The 20,254-nt window shown below is 42.1% G+C and overlaps 1 protein-coding gene across 1 annotated transcript in view; it reads right to left on the reverse strand.

Moving 5' to 3' along the window:
- RASSF6 (Ras association domain family member 6) overlaps positions 1 to 2,487 on the reverse strand; it is an 88,081-nt gene extending 85,594 nt beyond the window's left edge. The window contains exon 1 of the mRNA XM_055587418.1: positions 2,315 to 2,487. Coding sequence (XP_055443393.1) covers positions 2,315 to 2,487 — 173 coding nt within the window. The remainder of the gene's footprint in view (positions 1 to 2,314) is intronic.
- Between the last annotated feature and the right edge of the window lie 17,767 nt (positions 2,488 to 20,254).

The following is a 20,254-nucleotide window of genomic DNA, read 5'->3' on the forward strand; positions in this document are numbered from 1 at the left end:
ACCTGTAGTTTAGGGAGAAAGTGGGGTGTTTTCTTGTGGTCTTGGGCTGCATAAGATGCCTATCAGTGAGAAGAGGAATATCAAAAAAGCAAAGTTGAAAGGAAGGAGGGAAGAGGTCAAAGAAGCTTCATGTTCTAAATATTTTTCCCAAACATATCTTGAAATGTGACATTCCATTCCCTTAATCTGTCTCATTCTATGCCACAGGCAAAGTTTCCAGTCTTCCAACGTGTTCCTGCAAGCACATTCTGAACAAGGAAACCCCACCACAGAACAAGCTCACTAGCAGTATCAGTGGAACCAAATTGTAGAATTAGGTAGACCCACCCAACCAGTGCCTTTTAAAAGGACCCCAGGATGACAGCCCCTGCTGCAGCACTAATAGGATCCAAATCCTGTCTCCACTCGTGACTTCTCTGTGCCCTGGTTTCCTTATCTGCGGGATGGTGATAATGATGAAAATAGTTATATCTACCTCAAAGGATTATTGCAAGGACTGAATGAGTAAGCAGAGTGAATGTGCAAAGCCTTTAGAACAGTTCCTAGCACAGAGTGTGCATATGTGTAAGTTTTAACTATTATTTTAATGCCTGAAGAAGTTGCCAATTTTGTTCCTTCCTGTTCCAACATAGACACAAAGTGAAATTGTTAGTTACTCAGTCATGTCCGACTCTTTGAGACCCGCCAGGCTCCTCGGTCCATGGGATTTTCCAGGTAAGAATATTGGAGTGGGTTGCTATGTCCTTCTTCATGGGATCTTCCTGACCCAGGGATCGAACGCAGCTCTCCCTCATTGCAGGCAGATTCTTTACCATCTGAGCCACCAGGAGAGCAAACAAAGACACAAACATAGACACATGCATACCTATATACAGGCTTCTTTGGTGGCTCAATGGTAAAGAATCCTCCTGCCAATCTAGGAGACAAGGGTTCAATCCCTAGGTCAGGAAGATCTCCTGGAGAAGAAAATGGCAACCCACTCCATCATTCTTGCCTGAGAAATCCCATGGACAGAGGAGCCTGGTGGGCTACAGTCCATGGGCTCACAAAAGAGTTGCACAGGACTTAGCGACTAAACCGCCACCAGCACCATAGAGTTACAAAGGCCTTGATTTTAATGAGTTTTCAAATACTGTAGCTATTAAGGTCAACAGACAAAGGGAAGAATGTTTTCATTTCTGCAGTATCCTTCTAGGGACTAGTATTGTTTCTTAAGAGTCATGAGGGAAAAATAAGTGAGGGAGGGTTATTTGGGGGGCAGCTCTTCCTTCTTTAAATTTCACGTGTGTCCAGCAGTCCACATCAGTCTTACTTCCCCGTCCCATGATGTTCAGCCCAGCAGAAGTAAAGCCTGGGGAAAACGTAAAGAGAGAGACAGCGGGGGTGGCAGCAGAGAACCCATCGCCTCATTCTGTGTACAGTTTAGCTTCCTGCATCCAGACCAGGGTCCTCTGGTCACCTTTGCTTGTAGCAGGCTGAGCTGTCGTAGGCTGAGACTCATGTATTTCTAGGCGTCCAGTGAGCAAGCAGGGATTAACTAACCCATCCACCCCCCTCTAAATCCACATCAGCTGTCATCAGAAGCAGTGGGCTGGCATTCATATGTTTAGGCTCCTATTGGTACATCTTCCTGGAACCTGAACCTCAGAGACTCACATTTCTGTTGCAATTTTATAGCCAGAGGGTGTACTTGTTCCTGCCAACCTCTCACTTTGAGTCTGGTTTCTTTGCCATTCTTTATAAAGCTGGAGAACTTGAGTCTGCAGACACCCATGCTCAGTGATAATCAGGCTGTACTTCCAGGACACACATTACCAATTTTGCTTTCTACACATGTTACTCAGAGAAGGAAATGGCAACCCACTCCAGTGTTCCTGCCTAGAGAATCCTGTGGACAGAGGAGCCTTGTGGGCTGCTGTCCACAGAGTCGCACAGGGTCAGACACGACTGAAGCGACTTAGCAGCAGCATGTTACTACCTGACCTATGTGGGGCTTGCTAACACTGCAGACTTCAACACATTTTCTTTTCTGCCACTGAAATCTGCTGTGTTTCTGACTCTCTTTGCTCTAATCATTTGTCTTAACCCAGAAACTTCAGGCAGGAGAAAATGTGGACCATCGTGAGGGTGAGCTGTGGGTCAGTCTGGGGTAAATATAACCCCATGGTTCACTACGATTTGTTCTCTACTGACACAGCACCAGAACTCAGTCCTGGCAAAATCCCATCTTAGGGCTTCTAGATTTCTCTAGGGATCGCAACCGAGTCCTCCATTTTCTTCTCCATGACCTCCATCTACAGCCATCCAAGGTCACCCTTGTTCCACTGCTGCTGGGTTTCTTTGGAAGAGGCTGAAGCCTGAGGGTTTCATCCTGAGGTTTCCAACTTCGTCACTGTTGAAGCTCCAAGGTGGTGCATGCGTCAGCAGGTGCACGAGAAAGTTCCTGCTCCCAGCCACACTGACGCCAGCCCCAGCTGTCCCGTTCATGCGCAAGGCCTCAGAAAGTTCCCCCTGTGAAGCTGGCCCTTCAGCTGCAACTACCACACCTCCCCTTCATGACCTCAGTCACAAATCTAAGGGATAAAGTAGAGACTTCTGGTTTCTGTTTAGGATTAAGGAGCTTGGAAATCACCACTCTGTTCTAACAAGTAAAATGCTGATCAGATTGAAAATGCAGCGACTCTTCTTAGGTCTGTAAGAGAAGTGAGGTCACCGTCAAACCACTTCCACCAAGTTGAAGAGACAGAGAATCAAGATTTACTGGAACAGAAACTCACGAGCAAAATCTCCATTGGAACCAGTGCTGGGGTAGGAAAACCTGAACCGATCAGTTTGTTATGAAAAATTTCAAATATACATAAAAGTAGAGAGACTTTTACAGTGAATATCTATGTACTCACTCTACGGATTTAGCAGTTAACCCTTTCTTATACTTGCTTTTAAAAATTGTATATTTGTTTATCCACCCATCCATCTATTCATTCTTTATCATATTATGTTTTGATCCATTTAAAATAAATTATAGAAATCAGCTTGTTCACCCCTAATACCTCTGTGTGCATATTATTAACATGATTGACTAGAGTTCATTATTTGTGTATAAACCAAATGCTATTCCCTTTTTTTAGGTATAATGAAATGTGCAAATCTTACATGTTCCATTGGATGAGCTTTGACAAATGTATTGTTTCTGCACATGCTCAGTAATGTTCAACTATGACTCTGTGGACTGTAGCCCACCAGACTCCTCTATCCATGGAATTCTCCAGGCAAGAATACTGGAGTAGATTGCTACTTCCTTCTCTGAGAGATCGCCCAATCCAGGGATCCAACCCAAGTATCTTATGTCTCCTGATTGACAGGTGGGTTCTTTATCACTAGAGCAAATGTATATACCAGGGAAAATCAACACTCTTTTTTTCTAGCCATGCTGGCCTCCTGATGAAGACTCAAGGTGTTTGCAATAGCTGTTTCCTTTATCCTGACACACATTCCCCCGAGAGGAGACGTACATATGGCTTATCTTGAGTTTTTGCTGAATTGTTACCTCCATAGAGATTCCACACTTAAAACTGCACTCCACCCCCATGCTGGCACTGCCCATCCCTCTTGGTTGCTTAATTTCCTGCATAGAACTTATTTTTAAAGCTTATTTACATTTTTTATTGCAGTATAGTTGATTTACAATGTTGTGCTAGATTCAGTTGTACAGCAAAGTGACTTATATATACATATATATATGAATATATATGTTGTATGTATCTGTTCATCTCAAACTCATCATTTACCCTCCCCCACTTTCCGTTTCAGCAGCTCTAAGTTTGTTTTCTGGGTCTGTGAGTCTGTTTCTGTTTTCTAACAGGTTCAACTATGGGTAGTCAGGGGACCCACTCTGAGAAATTTTGGATTAAATATTTTGCCCAAGTTCACCATGATAAAAGCATACATGGAACAGGACCATGTCTAATTCACTGAAATATGCTCTTGAGTTTCTATTGTCTGCAAGCAATGTTTTGAAGGCTCTGAAGAGGCAGTGAGTGGTTCACAAAATAGATTGCATCACCCATGCCCTTTCAACTAGAACATGCCTCCTCTTACTAAATGAGTCTGATAAAGATATCCTGAGATGAATGATGCTTTTTGCACTTCAGTTTCAGTCACTGTTTTTTTAAGAACATGATAATCATGGGCATGAATTATAGGTATCAGTTTTAAAATTTAATAGCAAATAGAGAAGACTTTCTCTAAGGCAGTAGAGTTAAATACCATATAAATCTAATTCACATGACATGGTCTGATGCAATTCAATGCAGCACTTTGGAGCAAAAAGCGATGCGTTGTAATACAATGCAGTATCTTACTGCAGCTGCTGGACAGTGGCCGCGGAGGCAACGTCATCTCAAGTCTTGGGTTGTGGCGCCCTCTTGTGGCAGACACTGAGACTTTTTTGTGACTGCTACAAACGCACTTTTCATTTAATGAAAAAACTGTCGATTTAAGAATGGAAAGGAGCTGATATCCAGCAGCCTGCTTTATTATACTACAAGGGTCACGGATTAAGAGACTTGCCTAAGCTGCCACCTCAGCTAAAGTAACTAATCGTGCTGTCCATGCTATTAATTTCAGTTTTTTTTTCATTCGTGACACATACAGAAAAAATAGTAATCAGCCTCTTCTTCAGCCTAAAGATAGGAGACTGGAATGGCAAATGCAGGAGGGTTAGAAACCATATAAAGGATTAAATAATAGAAATATAAAAATAAAATATATAATAGAATATGATATAAATAGAAAAAAGTCTGCATCCTTTAATATATAAGCATCTTCCTTCATGGTGAGAGATCAGCTGCTCCTATGTTTGGAGATAGCAAGGAGAATGTAAATGATTACAAATTCCTTATTTTTCAAAATGTACGTGCATAATTCTTTCAAATCATATTTATTGAGCACCTACTATGCTTCAGGTTCAAATGAAATACCACCCCCCCCCCCCGTCCCCCGCCACACACACACCCTTCTAAACAATTTCATCTGAACAGTAGGCTCCTTTTCCTCCCTCACATCTTCACTGAGGATGATGAAAGGATGGCATCTTTCCTGGTGCCAGGCACTGCGCTGAGTACCAGTGAAGCTCATGGGCTGGGCTGACTCTTTCATTTCCTTTGGCAATGTGTCCTCTGATTGTGCTCAGTTTTCATGGAAAATAGACAAGGATAGTAATCGTGCCTTGAGAAGATCCTGGTGGTCAGGGCTTTAGGTATTTTTGAGAATGGATTTATGAATCACATCACCAGGAAGCCTCTGAGACAAGCAGAGATGTCAGCTAAAAGAGATACAAGGAGATAAAACCAGTCAATCCTAAAGGGAATCAACCCTGAATATTCATTGAAAGGATTGATGCTGAAGCTCCAATACTTTGGCCACCTGATGCGAAGAGCTGACTCGTTAGAAAAGATCCTGATGCTGGGAAAGATTGAAGGCAGGAGGAGATGGTTGGATGGCATCACCGACTCAACGGACATGAGTTTGAGCAAACTCCGGGAGATGGTGAAGGACAGGGAAGCCTGGCGTGCTGTGGTCCATGGGGTTGCAAAGAGTCAGACGCGACTGAGCGACTGAACAGCAACCATGGATAATGGAGGCGGGAGACCACGTTAGTTGCAGTGATGGGGACCATAGTTCTTTCCATTTCATTTCCTTGTCCAAGTTTCCCCTAGGAAGAAAGATCCCAAGGTTCATGGAAGAGCTGCTTCTTGTATGTATGTGAGCAAGTGGATCCCAACAGTGTGGAGTGGACTGCAATGGACATGGCTGTGCCCTGGTTTCTCCTTCATCACCTCAGATACGAGTCTTGTGAGCAGACGGCCTTCAGCTCAGACCCTTCAGCAATTGCCTCAGCTGCTGAGGTGACCTGCTGAGGGGAGCTGATCTCACCCAAGGTCATGTCCTTCCGGGTCCTGCCCACGTCCAGTGACTGATAAAGAGGTATAAAGACCCACTGGACTAGAAACAAGGACAACCCTGATGCACCGTTACAGTCCCAATAATGACCATTTAAGTTATGCCTTATCATTTAAGCTATGCCTTAGATAACTTATTTAAAGTTTCTCTTATTGTTTGAAATTAGGATACTATTAAATTTTAATTCTTACTAGTAGTTTAATGGTAAAATCTTAAGCCTGTAATTCTTCTCTTTTTAAAGATTATTTACATAGAATAAATCCCTATGATCAGCCTTAACAACTCAAAGCACACTCTTAAAAATTCTGCCCAGTTTTTCTTGGCATAAAGGAAGTTTATTTGGCTAACTTTGAAATTTTGTGCTGATGATGTCTAAAAAATTTATCCAAATTTGAGTGATGAGGATGAGAGATTTGATCAGTTTGCTCCACTGAAAGTTGCTGTTAATTTGATGAAACCAGTCCCTTCTCACTCACATTATAACTTTGGGCCTACAAATCTCCTTCTCAGTCTTTTTTGATCTGTTTCATGTTTACTAGGGAGAAGTATTTTATATGGTTTTTTGCTGAAAAGTTCGCATGGTTTTAAGAGAGAGAAAATCTGTCCTGAAACTCCAGGAGCTGGGCTCATATTCCCAGCGAGATCATGTTCTTCTTTTAAAATAAACAATTTCACAGAACAGTGACATCAGACAAGCCGCTCTGTGATCATGATGGATCCAGACACAAACAAGACCGTAACCACAACTGAGCACAGACTAAACCATGCACATGGACTAAGCCACCAAAATAATCCGCTATTCCCCTATCCAGGCTGATGAGCGTGCCTGTGGCTTCTTTACTCGTTACTGTTTTAGCCTAACTCTAGTCATCTCTCTGTTTAGGTTGGGTTTATTAAGAGACCCAATCATAGAATCAGGGCTTCTTTGGTAGCTCAGCTGGTAAAGAATCCGCCTGCAATGTGGGAGACCTGGATTCAATCCCTGGGTTGGGAAGATGTCCTGGAGAAGGGAACGGCTACCCACTCCAGTATTCTGGCCTGGAGAACTCCATGGTTTATGGTTTATGGGGTCTTAAAGAGTTGGACATCACTAAGCGACTTTCACTTCACCTCACTTTAATCATAGAATTGTCCCACTTCCTAATAGCATCCAACCTAAAGCAAAGCCCTGCTTCCTAATCCTCCCTCAAATCACCTAACACAGGCCCAAAATCTAAAAGAAATTCTTCTGAATGAATGCCATCTTCTTGTGAGTTCACCCTCCAAGGTGTGAGTTCTCTCTCACACAATGAGAACACTGCTTGTTCAATCACAGTGGATTCCCAGTGGAGGCTCTGACACCTTCTTTACTTCAACTGTAGATCGTTTCAACTTTTTTTTTTTTATTTTATTTTATTTTTAAATTTTACATAATTGTATTAGTTTTGCCAAATATCAAAATGAATCCGCCACAGGTATACATGTGTTCCCCATCCTGAACCCTCCTTCCTCCTCCCTCCCCATACCATCCCTCTGGGTCGTCCCAGTGCACCAGCCCCAAGCATCCAGTATCGTGCATCGTTTCAACTTAACTTGACTTAACTTTGCAGACAAAGGTTGATTTATCTTACCCTAGCTTTTCAGGTTGGGGCTTCCCAGGTGGCCCAGTGGTAAAGAAGACGCCTGCCAATGCAGGAGACTTAGGTTCAATCCCTGGGTCGGGATGACCCCCTTTGCGACAGTCCATGGGGTCGCAAAAGAGTTGGACACGAGTTAGCAAGTGAATAGCAGCAACAGCAGCAGCTTTCCAGGTAAACCTCTCCATGTGTGCTGAGCCTCTTCATTTGTGTCCGAGTCTTTGGGACTTTGTGGACCATAGCCCACCAGGCTCCTCTGTTCATGGGATTTCCCAGGCAAGAATACTGGAGTGGGTTGCCATGCCCTCCTCCAGGGGCTCTTCCTGATCTAGGGATGGAACCTGCATCTCTTACATCCCCTGCATTGGCAGGCAGGTTCTTTATCACTAGCGCCATCTGGGAAGCCCTAATGTCTCTAATTTATACAACATTTTCACTCCTGATTCCTCAGTCTTTCAGTATTCTTTTCTTTAGACAAATAATCAACAAAATGTTAAATGCTTGACAGTCTTACTCATTCCCAAGTGTTTAAATAAATGAGTGTGGCATTTCTTTATTTATCATAGAAACACAGAAACGCTTGTGGAGAGATGACTGTTCAGATTCTGTTTGGCTGGTGCACGTCTTACCATTTGCTTGTCAGGTATTTTGAAACTTTGTGGTTTCCTCTGAGCCACCTCCCTGCAGGTAAGTAGAAAGATCCAGGGGACACGAAGGGAAGGCCAAGGGGAAGTGTGTGGAGATGTAGACTGGACATGGGCTGTAGAGGCCTCTGTCATGATTGCAAGGGCTGTGTCAGGGTACCGACCTGGAGCAGCCCAAATTTCCAGCTGTCAGCAAGTGAAGTCAGTGGAGAGACTGACTGATGCTCCATATATGTAAATTTTTTAATTCCTAGAGGAAAATTTCATGGGGGAAATGGCTTTGAACAAAATGAGAAGCAGTCTGTTTGGTCATGTTTTATTTCTCAGTATGGCTTCCTGTCCTTCGACTAAAAGGTATCTATGACTGATAATATTTTCCTCCAAATTCTCAGAAAAAGAAGCTTGTTTTCCTTGAGTTTGACTTAATGTGTATTTCACATAGTTACACAAGTTGGTGAATAGTATTATGATTGACTCAGCAAGAACACCTTTATTCTTATGAACTTATCATAATGAATTTCAAATGACAAAATCTATATGAGCTGCATAAAAATGATCTGATCACTGCTTGGGTCTGGAGAGAATTCTATATCTTTTACCCCCAAGAAGATGTCCACAAGGAAGCCCTTATACTATAGCATGTAGAAAGCAAACCCTTCATTTAAAATAATTTCAAACACCAAAGTAGACAGTGCTGGTTATTTATCAGTGATGAGCTTTCAGTTGCAGAAAACCCGAATCAGTGGGATTTAAACAATAATGTGGATTTATTGGCTCATGCAACTGAAAGTCAAAGGACAATCCCACATCGGATTGTCATGCATGTTTTGGTTGAGATTGTTCTTCATTCTGGCTTTATCCCAAGCTGGAATATCACCCACAGTCACAAAGATGCATGATCACAAAGGGGGACAGGCTTCCTTGTCCATTTCCAGGGTAGAAAGTGGCACTTCTCACCTTACCAAATGATATTTCCTGTTCTTTCATGCAGATTGAACTAAGATACATTGACCATAGTTGCAATGGATATGAGAATAGGCTGCTTGACCATCACCTGGACCCGGAAGTGGATAAATCCCCTTTCACATCATGGTTGCTGTGTAACTGCTACATGCTTACTACAGGTATTTCCTTAAAGGAAAATCAGAGATTTAATGGGTAGGGGGAACAAAGGGAATAGATGCTGGTCAGGTCTGTCCAGGACTTTGCATTTAATTTCCCTGTTAGAAGTGATGGGCTTCCTTGGTAGCTCAGCTGGTAAAGAATCTGCCTGCAATGAAGGAGACACCAGTTAGATTCCTGGATTGGGAAGATCCCCTGGAGAAGTGATAGGCTACCCACTCCATTATTCATGGGCTTCTCTGGTGGCTCAGACAGTAGAGAATTCACTTGTAATTCGGGAGACTTGTATTCAGTCCCTGGGTTGGGTCTTCCCTGCTGGAAGACGGCATGGCAACCCATTCTAATATTCTTGCCCAGAGAATCCCCATGGACAGAGGAGCCTGGTGGGCTACAGTCCATTGGTTTGCAAAGAGTCGGACATGACTGAGCAATTAAGCATCAGAAGTAATATCTCATTTTACCTGTTAGTGGCAGTATTGGGCTAAAAACATGGGGCCTAGACTTAGCTTGGCCTGCAGTGTGCGTGCTCAGTCATGTCAGACTATTTGTGACCCTATGGACTGTAGCCCGGTTAGTTTCTCTGTCCAGGGCATTTCCCAGGTGAGCATATTGAAGTGGGTTGCCATTTCCTTCTCCAGGAGATCTTCCCTACCCAAGGGTCAAATCCGTCTCTCTTGGGTCTCCTGCATCTGCATTGCAACTGGGTTCTTTATAACTTGAGCCATCTAGGAAGACTACTTAGACTGCAACCATTCCATCCTTCGGTCCACAATTACAAGCTATGTGGTTTTATGCAAGTCACTGAACCACTCCTTGCCTCGACACCTTCATTTGTAAGATGAAATTAGTAGAATCTTCCTTGTAGAGCTGCTCTGAATTTTCAGTGGAGAGATGCATACACAGCACTTAGCATAGTGTTTGTCGATTTCTAATACTTACAACAATATATTTGCAAGTCAAGCAGCCATTTGATGGCCTCTCTAAGGTATCGTTTTTATCTGTTTGGGTACCTGCCATCTGCCCAGAATGTTTTGGAGGTTTTTCTTCCCATCCTTAGGACATTTTATCAATTAACTAATTTAAGTAGACTCAATTCTTTAACCCAGAGACTAGCAGTCTGATACTGAAGAAGTGATGTATTGTGGTATATTGTGCTATAAATGGTCCCCCAAGTCCCACCAGGTGTTCATGATCAGGTGTTTCCTTTGCAGCATAAATTTCATTCTGAAATGGTTTGAATACAGGGTACCAGCAGCAACTTACTGGGTCTCCTTAGTTTCTTGTTGGGAAAATCACCACAGAAGGCCTGCTAAACCCATCCAGGGCAATGATGTTTTGATTATTCTTTGCTTACTTCCTTTGACTAAAGCAATTGGAAGGCTGAATATATGCATATGGCAATAATGAAGTAATTTCTTTTGGCTTGCAACTCTATTGCATCTTCATTGAAGGTAGTGGTGAGGTGGGGACAGTGAAGAACAGGGAGAAAGGAGATGAAGTTATTCTAGTTATTTGTCTTAAAAGTCATCCATGTAGGGGCTAAAGATGGAGCTTGGACTACAGTCCTTCGGGAAAATTTATATAAACTTTGTAAAATATAAAGTAGATAAATTAGGGTGATTGCTTCAGATAGCTCTTTGTTTTTCCAAATGATTTATCTTATGTATTTACAGAAATGACAAACGATGAATTTGGAATATGACTTGTGCTTCAGTATATGGAAGCAATTGGATCAAGGGAAAAGACATCAACTTTGGAGACAGAAAGTTGTGTGCTATTGTGCTCTGTCATGTTCAACTCTGCGGCCCTGTGGACTATAGCCAGCCAGGCTCCTCTGTCCATGACATTCTCCAGGCAAGAATACTAGAGTGGATTGACATGTCCTCCTCCAGAAGATCTTCCTGAGCCATGAATCAAACTCATGTCCCTTATGTCTCCTACACTGGCAGTTGGGTTCTTTACCACTAGCACCACCTGGAAAGGCCAGAGACAGAAAGACCAGTCCTTAAATCCTGACAACACTGATAATCAGAAGTGTGACCTTGGAAAATGCCTTACCATCTATCTCCGAGCCCTCAGTTTTCCAATCTGTGAAAGAGGGACAATACTTTCTTTGTAAGAGTTTATGAAATAATTAAAAAAAGAATTGTTAAGTACAGTGAATGATAGAAAGAGCACAAAATTATTCTTATTTATAAAGATTCATTGAACATGTAAGTTGTAAGGAAAGATCTATTATATAAAGTAAAGCATGTCTATACTCAGAATTCTATGACTTCTTGTTGACTATCCTACATCTGATCATAAAGCATTGTTATATCACAGGATCTCATGGCTTCAGGTCTAAAATGGAGAAACTTCCTATTGTTACTGAAAGTGAAAGTGTTAGTCGCTCAGTTGTGTCTAACTCTTTGTGACCCCACGTAGCCAGTCAGGCTTCTATGTCAATGGATTTCTCCAGGCAAGGATATTGGAATGGGTTCAGTTCAGTTCAGTAGCTCAGTCATGTCCGACTCTTTTCGACCACATGAATTGCAGCACACCAGGCCTCCCTGTCCATCACCAACTCCCGGAGTTCACTCAAACTCACATCCATAAGTCAGTGATGCTATCCAGCCATCTCATCTTCTGTTGTCCCCTTCTCTTCCTGTCCCCAATCCCTCCCAGCATCAGAGTCTTTTCCAGTGCGTCAACTCTTCGCATGAGGTGGCCAAAGTACTGGACTTTCAGCTTTAGCATCATTCCTTCCAAAGAAATCCCAGGGCTGATCTCCTTCAGAATGGACTGGTTGGATCTCCTTGCAGTCTAAGGGACTGTCAAGAGTCTTCTCCAACACCACAGTTCAAAAGCATCAATTCTTCGGTGACTTGTGCTTCACATCCATACATGACTGCTGGAAAAACCATAGCCTTGACTAGACGGACCTTTGTTGGCAAAGTAATGTCTCTGCTTTTGAATATGCTATCTAGGTTGGTCATAACTTTCCTTCCAAGGAGTAAGTGTCTTTTAATTTCATGGCTGCAATCACCATCTGAAGTGATTTTGGAGCCCCCAAAAATAAGAAGTCTGACACTGTTTCCCCATCTATTTCCCATGAAGTGATGGGACCAGATGCCATGATCTTCGTTTTCTGAATGTTGAGCTTTAAGCCAACTTTTTCACTCTCCTCTTTCACTTTCATCAAGAGGCTCTTTAGTTCCTCTTCACTTTCTGCCATAAGGGCGGTGTCATCTGCACATCCGAGGTTATTGATATTTCTCCCGGCACCCCCTTCTCCAGGGGATCTTTCTGACCCAGGGATCCAACCCGGCTCTCCTGCATTGCAGGCAGATTGTCACTGAGGAGAACAAATAAGCTGGAATGCCACTATCACCCACTGAAGACTGAAGCAGTGCCTGGCTGCACAGTATAATCACTTGGCAACTTGGAAAAACCTCAGGCCCCAGCCCTATTGCAGAACAACGAAATCAGAAGTTCTGGGAATTGGGCCCAATCATCAGTGTTTTTTTAAAACTGCAGAAAATGCAAAGTGCAGTCAAGCTGGAGAATCACGGCTCTAAGATGTTGCTTCTCAAATTGTAATGTGCACGTGAATCATCTGAGGTCTCGTTAACTCCAGAGTTCTAGTCCTGCAGGTCCTGGGTGGTGCCTGAGCCTCTGCATTTCCAATCCGCTTTTAGGTGATGCCATTGCTGCTGGTTCCTGACCACACTCTGCGTAGCCAGGCCGTAAGATGCTTGCTCTCCTCTCTCTTTCCACCACCACCCAATTCTGGGTCGGGGTGGGGGGAAAGCCTTTTACAAAAAGACACTTTCTCTTTCCCAGGAATTTTTTTTTTCCTCCCTTCAGTTTTATTGAGATATAATTGGCATGTATATGTTACATATATGATATGTTACACAGCATAATGATGGCAGACGTATATTGTGAAATAATCACCACAATATGTTTAGTTAACATTTGTCACCTCATGTAATTACTATGTTTTCCCCTTCTGATGAGAACTTTTAGGATCTACACTCGTGACAACTTTCAAGTATACCACAAAACAGTGTCAACTGTAGTCATCGTGTTGGGATTTACATCCATCCTTAAAGCATATTTGTCTTTTAACTAGAAGTTTGTACCTTTGGACGACCTTCATCTAATTCCAACACCCCTTTCCTCTGCTTCTGGTAACCACAAACCCATTCTCTTTTTCTATGATTTTTTTTTTTTTTAAGATTCAGTGTGTGAGTGATACCAGGCAATATTTACCTTTCTCTGACTTACTGCATTTAGCATAATGTGCTCAAATTCCATCCATGTTGTCGCAAGTGGCAGAATTCGCTTCTATTTTATGGCTGAGAGCGTTTCGTCATTTGTGTGTGTGCGCATGCGTGTATCCTGTATTTTCTTTATCCTTTCATTTTTTTGATGGGTACTTAGGTTGTTTCCATGTTTTGGCTATGGCAAATAGTGCCGCAGTGAACACTGGCATGCATGTATCTTTTCAAATTAGTGTTTTTGTTTTCTTTGGATAAATACCCAGCAGTGGCATTGCTGGATGATATGGTAATTCTATTTTTAAATTTTTTGAGGAACCTCCATGTTGTTTTCCATCTTGTCTATGCCAGTTTACATTCCTACCAACAGGGTACCTGGCTTCCTTTTCTCCACATCCTCTCCAGACTTACCTCTTGTCTCTTTGATGATGGCATTGTAACAGGAGCGAGGTGGTATCTCATTTTGGATCTGATATGCATTTCTCCCAGGAATTGCTTTTACTTCAGAGGTCACTGTCATCTTTAGCCACAATAGAAAAATGCTATTCTTTCTCCAAGCGTCTTTCAAATTGCTCTAACCTCCTTAAAATAACTTTGACTTGTGAAAAAATATACCTCTCTCTTCAGCACAAGATGACTCACAATTTTATCAGGAAAAAAAGTTGTTAAAAGTATTTGACATAATATGGACACTTTCAGAAATTTGCTCTGAAACGTTTTTAAAAAAGGCAATTTATGCATAACTAAAAATCAAGTGGGCTTCCCAGGTGGCTCAGTGGTAAATAATCCGCCTGCCAATGCAGGAGATGCAGGAGGTTTAGGTTTATCCCCGGGGTCAGGAGGATCTCCTGGAGAAGGAAATGGCAACCCACTCCAGGATTCTTGGCTGGGAAGTCCCATGGACATAGGACGCTGGTGGGCTACAGTCCATGGGGTCACAAAGAGTCGGAGATGACTTAGTGACTAAACAATAATTGGCCCATGTGGGATCATCAGCAGGCTTGTTATCTCCAAAATGATTTATTTCTTTATATGAAAATGGCTTTAGTTTGTATCTTGGAAGTTGTGTTTCTAGTAAAAGAGTTCTTATTGCATTGCCATAAAAAACTTAAAGTTTTCACCTAAAAGTTAAAAACAGTATGATCATTGTTGCTCTCTTCAAAATCTAAGACTAAGAAAGCAAAATTGCATTTTTATTTACTTTTTGTTCAGTCACTCACCATCTTGTCCTCCATCATTCCCTTCTTATCCTGTCTTTAATCTTTCCCAGCATCAGGGTCTTTTCCAATGAGCTGGCTCTTCATATCAGGTGGCCAAAATACTGGAGCTTCAGCTTCAGAATCAGTCTTCCCAATGAATACTCAGGACTAATTTCCTTTAGGATGGACTGGTTTGATCTCTTTACAGTCCAAGGGACTCTCAAGAGTCTTCTTCCACACCACAGTTCATAAGTATCAATTCTTTGGTGCTCAGCTTTCTTTATGGTCCAATCTCACATCCATACATGACTACTGAAAAAACCGTAGCCTTGACTAGACTAGACAGTTGGCAAAGTAATGTCTCTGCTTTTTAATTTGCTGTCTAGGTTTGTCATAGCTTTTCTTCCAAGGAGCAAGCGTCTTTTAATTTTCATGGCTGCAGTCAACATCTGCAGTGATTTTGGAGCCTTCCCCCCCCACCCCCCGCTAAAATAAAGTCTGTCATTGTTTCCCCATCTATTTGCCATGAAGTGATGGGACTGTATGTCATGATCTTTGTTTTCTGAATGTTGAGTTTTAAGCCAGCTTTTTCATGCTCCTCTTTCACTTTCATCAAGAGGCTCCTTAGTTCTTCTTTGCTTTCTTCCATGAGGGTGGTGTCATCTGCATTTCTGAGGTTATTGATATTTCTCCCTGCAATCTTAATTCCAGCTTATGCTTCATCCAACCTGGCATTCTGCATGATGTACTCTGCATAGAAGTTAAATAAGCAGGGTGACAATATACAGCTTTGACATACTCCTTTTTCCCAATTTGGAACCAGTCTGTTGTTCCATGTCCAGTTCTAACTGTTGCTTCTTGACCTGCAACTGCTAAGTTAAAAAGTGGCCTAAGCTAATCTTATAAAATTCTAATGATTTATATATATCACTTACTGTAGAGGGTCTGAAAATAATTTATTTTGTTATAAATAATTTTATAGCAGATTTACTCTAGTGTTAAAGCTGATTTATAATAAAGCCAGGTCTCAGTTTTCTGTGTTAATGGAGAGGAGACATGGACTTAATAATCCCAAATTGAATTCATATTTGGCTTTGGAATGCAGTATATGCTTTTTGGTCAGCAAGTCATTACTTTCAATAATGTTTGCTTAGATCAGTACTGAGCTAAGTTGGCACAGCACACACTAATACTTCAGGAGACCCATGAGCACGTTGGATTTTGGGGGATCCAATCTATGGTAGATGGACTTCCCTCACAGCTCAGTTGGTAAAGAATCTGCCTGCAATGCAGGAGACCTGGGTTCGATTCCTGGGTTGGGAAGATCCCCTGGAGAAGGAAATGGCAGTCCACTCCAGTATTCTTGCCTGGAATATCCCATGGACAGAGGAGCCTGGTGGGCTACAGTCCATGGGGTTGCAAAGAGTCAGACATGACTTAGCGACTAAACCACAACCAAGTTAACAACCAATGAAAATTTGAAATCAGAGAGGAAAGAGGACAGACTTTGCCCCTGTTGGGTTAATGTGTCATGGACATTTGTTGCTTCCACTAATACTGTATTATAAGTTCTTCACTGGAAGTGACTGTGTCTGATTAGTCTTAGTATTCCAATAAGTTGACACATTTCTTGGCTCATAGTAGATGTTCAATAAATTTAGTGTTGAAAGTAATCTCAAAATACATGATTTCATGCAAAGTTAACTTGGCAAAGTTCTTGTCTTGGCATTAATGAGTATGTTCTAATTTTCCTATTACCATGCTCCAGCTTATTGTGAATATATCAAGTGGTGTTGACAGAGTCAACCCATGAATTAGCATTACTTGGCATGTACAGAGTAGATGTGGGGCTTAGACTGTTTTAGTAGCATAAATCCCTCTCTATTTATGTCCCAAGTTTGTTGTTGTACATTGGTCCCAGAGTCCATTGTTGTTGTTGTTTAGTTGCTAAGTTGTGTCTGACTCTTTGCGACCCCATGGACTATAGCCCACCAGTGTCTCCTCTGTCCATGAGATTTCCCAGGTAAGAATACTGGAGTGGGTTGCCATGCACTCCTCCAGGGGATCTTCCTGACCCAGGAACCGAACCCACATCTCCCATGTCTCCTGCATTGGCAGGCAGAGTCTTTACCACTGAGCCACCTGAGGGTTATCAGTAGTACTGAGGGCCAGCTCATCACATTCTAAGTCTCACTGATGCCTATGTCTGAATCAGAACAAGGTTTGAGGGCACGGGATTTATAGAACTTGTTTGGCTGGTTTTCATGAGTTGACATATTAATGTGGACCGTGAGCTCATCTCTCCTTTGAAAAAGACAGAACCACTGTGTAAGTGATACTAGAAATTTCTTGAAAATGAAATACTTACTGATACATGAGGAAAGCCTGAGGGAAGTGAGAATCAAGGATAGTTTCCAGTAAGGAACTTTCAAATGTAATTTTCTGGAAGGCAGAGACCTGTGACTTCTCTGTCTTCAGTTCCCATTGGTCACTTGATGCCACACTTTATACTCTGTAGGGAGAAGGCTCAGGAACATGAACAAGGCTCTGAAACATGAACACTCAGGGCCAGAGGGGCGTTGGATATAGCAGCGCCCCTAGGTGGTCATCCTGTTTTCACTCTTTGTATGTGGCCATTCTATGAGGGCTGGTCATTCTGACCAGTTAGTTTAGGCTTTTTCCATCATTCTCAGTCTAGGGAGCTCTTGCAATCTTCCCAGAGCACAAGCTTCCTCCCTAGGTTTCCTTATGAGTAGTGATTGCCTTAGGCTTAAAGCTGACCTTTTAGGAGTAACACTGAGTCCAAGTATGGTGGTGATGATCTCAGATTCAGGAGCCATTATTTTCCGGCTTCAAATCCCAGCTCTGTCAACTGCAAGTTCTATGCTGCTGCTGCTGCTAAGTCGCTTTAGTCGTGTCCGACTCTGTGCGACCCCATAGACGGCAGCCCACCAGGCTCCTCCATCCCTGGGATTCTCCAGGCAAGAACACTGGAGTGGGTTACCATTTCCTTCTCCAGTGCATGCACACATGTTAAGTCACTTCAGTCATGTCCGACTCTGTGCGACCCTATGGACAGCAGCCCACCAGGCTCCTCCATCCACAGAATTCTCCAGGCAAGAATACTGGAGTGGGTTGCCGTTTCCTTCTCTGCAATTTCTATGACCTCAGGTGAATTGCTGCCCCTCTTTTAGCCTCATTGCCTCACTCTCCTCCCCAACGTCGTAGGGCCATAAGGAAGATTAAATGAAAGCACTGTCTGCCACAGAGAAAACCCTATGTAAGTAAGTAAGACTATCATCATTTGTATCCATCCTAATTCAAACCTCTAACTACTTTAGCAATTATACATGGAGCCTGTACCCCAGTGGCATCAACTTAGAAATTTGCTCTGCTACATGAGATAGGTGCTAAAATAATCTGTATGGTGATGGTTGTGATCTCTACTTTGCAACAACATTTTGTTTTAATTATTCTTAAATATATTTCTTATGGTTTATTTTTTTAAAGGTTAAAATATAAAATTTGAAGGGTTTAGACTTTATTAATTTCTTCATAAGAGAAGGCAATGGCAACCCACTCCAGTACTCTTGCCTGGAAAATCCCATGAGCAGAGGAGCCTGGTAGGCTGCAGTCCATGGGGTCGCTAAGAGTCAGACACGACTGAGCGACTTCACTTTCACTTTTCACTTTCATGTATTGGAGAAGAAAATGGCAACCCACTCCAGTGCTCTTGCCTGGAGAATCCCAGGGATGGAGGAGCCTGGTGGGCTGCCGTCTATGGGGTCGCACAGAATCGGACACGACTGAAGCGACTTAGCAGCAGCATTATATATCCAATGCAGAAGTGTTAGATATGTGTCAAATAAAATATGGGCTTTTTTCAAAATTTAAAAAATTTTATTTAGAGGTAAGTCCTTCACTATGCCAAAACAAATAACCAACCAATTCAGTCACAAGGACAATTCAGTCACTGTCCTAGTTTCAGGACAGTTAAATTCTAGGGTTCATTCCATTGTTTTCAATATTAATCTGTCCTAGTTTCAGGACGGTTAAATTCTAGGGTTCATTCCATTGTTTTGAGTATATTAATCTGACTACTTTATCACATAATCTTCCCATCTAACATCCATAAGATTTTAGGTTGCTTGAACCTCATCATTACCTTTCATCTAAAGGAAATACTGGGATTATTAATGGTTTGACTGACGACAAAGATTGCAGTTTTGAGGAATAATCCCTATGTAGGGATTAGAAGACTCATTCATAAACAGGTCATAAGCAGTTAGAATATATTTTAACCAATGAAATATCCAGTTGGCATTGTTGAAGTAACACAAGAGCTTCTGATCACTGGAAACTATGCAATATGGGCAAAGTGTTGGTAAAACATAGCAGTGTGTCCTGGTTTAAGAAATAATATTTTGGTTGTTTCTCTGGCCATCAAAAAGCTGCATCTATGTCACATGTACACAGTTTCTTGTAGGTGACTCAAAATGAATTGTTTCAGCAGGGCAGTGGGTAATGGTCCTGGTTGACAGAGCAGAAGAGTTATTAAAAGTACTGGCTCTGGAATTGGACTTCCTATGATCAGATCAAAGCACTGCTGCACTACTGATATGCAACCTCAGACTGATTCTTTCACCCTCTAGAAATGTTCAATTTCTGGAAAATTGGCATAAAATAGTACCTACTTTATTAAGTTACTGTAATCATAAAATCTGAGCATATATATAAAGCATATAAAGTGCTTAGCCCAGAGACTGTATAGTAAGAATTCACACATTTAACCATTACTTTTTTACTATTATTTGAAGACAATTGCCAACTTGACACTACCTGGTAAATAACACAAGGTGAGAAGAAATCTCTTCCTGATTAGTACTGCTAAGTCACTGTAGTCGTGTCCGACTCTGCGTGACCCCATAGACGGCAGTTAGTACTAACACCTGCTTATTTAGGGAACTCTAGTTTGTGTTTCCTTAAGTGATTTTTATTACTCCTGGGACTAGAAGGCCCAGTAATTGAATACCCATCCCGTTCTGAGTCAGATTGAGACTAGCTGCCTGCCATATTCTTATATGATTTCCACCTAATGAAGACAGCTTCATCCATTGCTTTTTTTGATTGGCCAAGGAAACTATTGAGAAAACTGTCATCACATGACAGAGGGTTCCTGGAAGGAGGAAGTGACTTGCCTGAGGCCACATTTCTGCAGTACTACTCTGTCATAGAAATAGCCAACTTTAACGAGCATCTTCTTTGTATTGGCATTGAGTCTAGCACTTTACATGCATCATCTTGCTTAACATTCGTAATAACCTTTTGCAATGGGACTTTCATGATCTCATTTGCATGCTAAGAAACTGAAACTTCCCACAACTTGAAAGAACAAGGGTGTGCCCTGAACACTATACACTGATGGATGCGAGGACTCTGTCTGGAAA

This window comes from Bubalus kerabau, chromosome 7, assembly GCF_029407905.1.
Source record: "Bubalus kerabau isolate K-KA32 ecotype Philippines breed swamp buffalo chromosome 7, PCC_UOA_SB_1v2, whole genome shotgun sequence".
NCBI classification, from domain to species: Eukaryota; Metazoa; Chordata; class Mammalia; order Artiodactyla; family Bovidae; genus Bubalus; species Bubalus kerabau.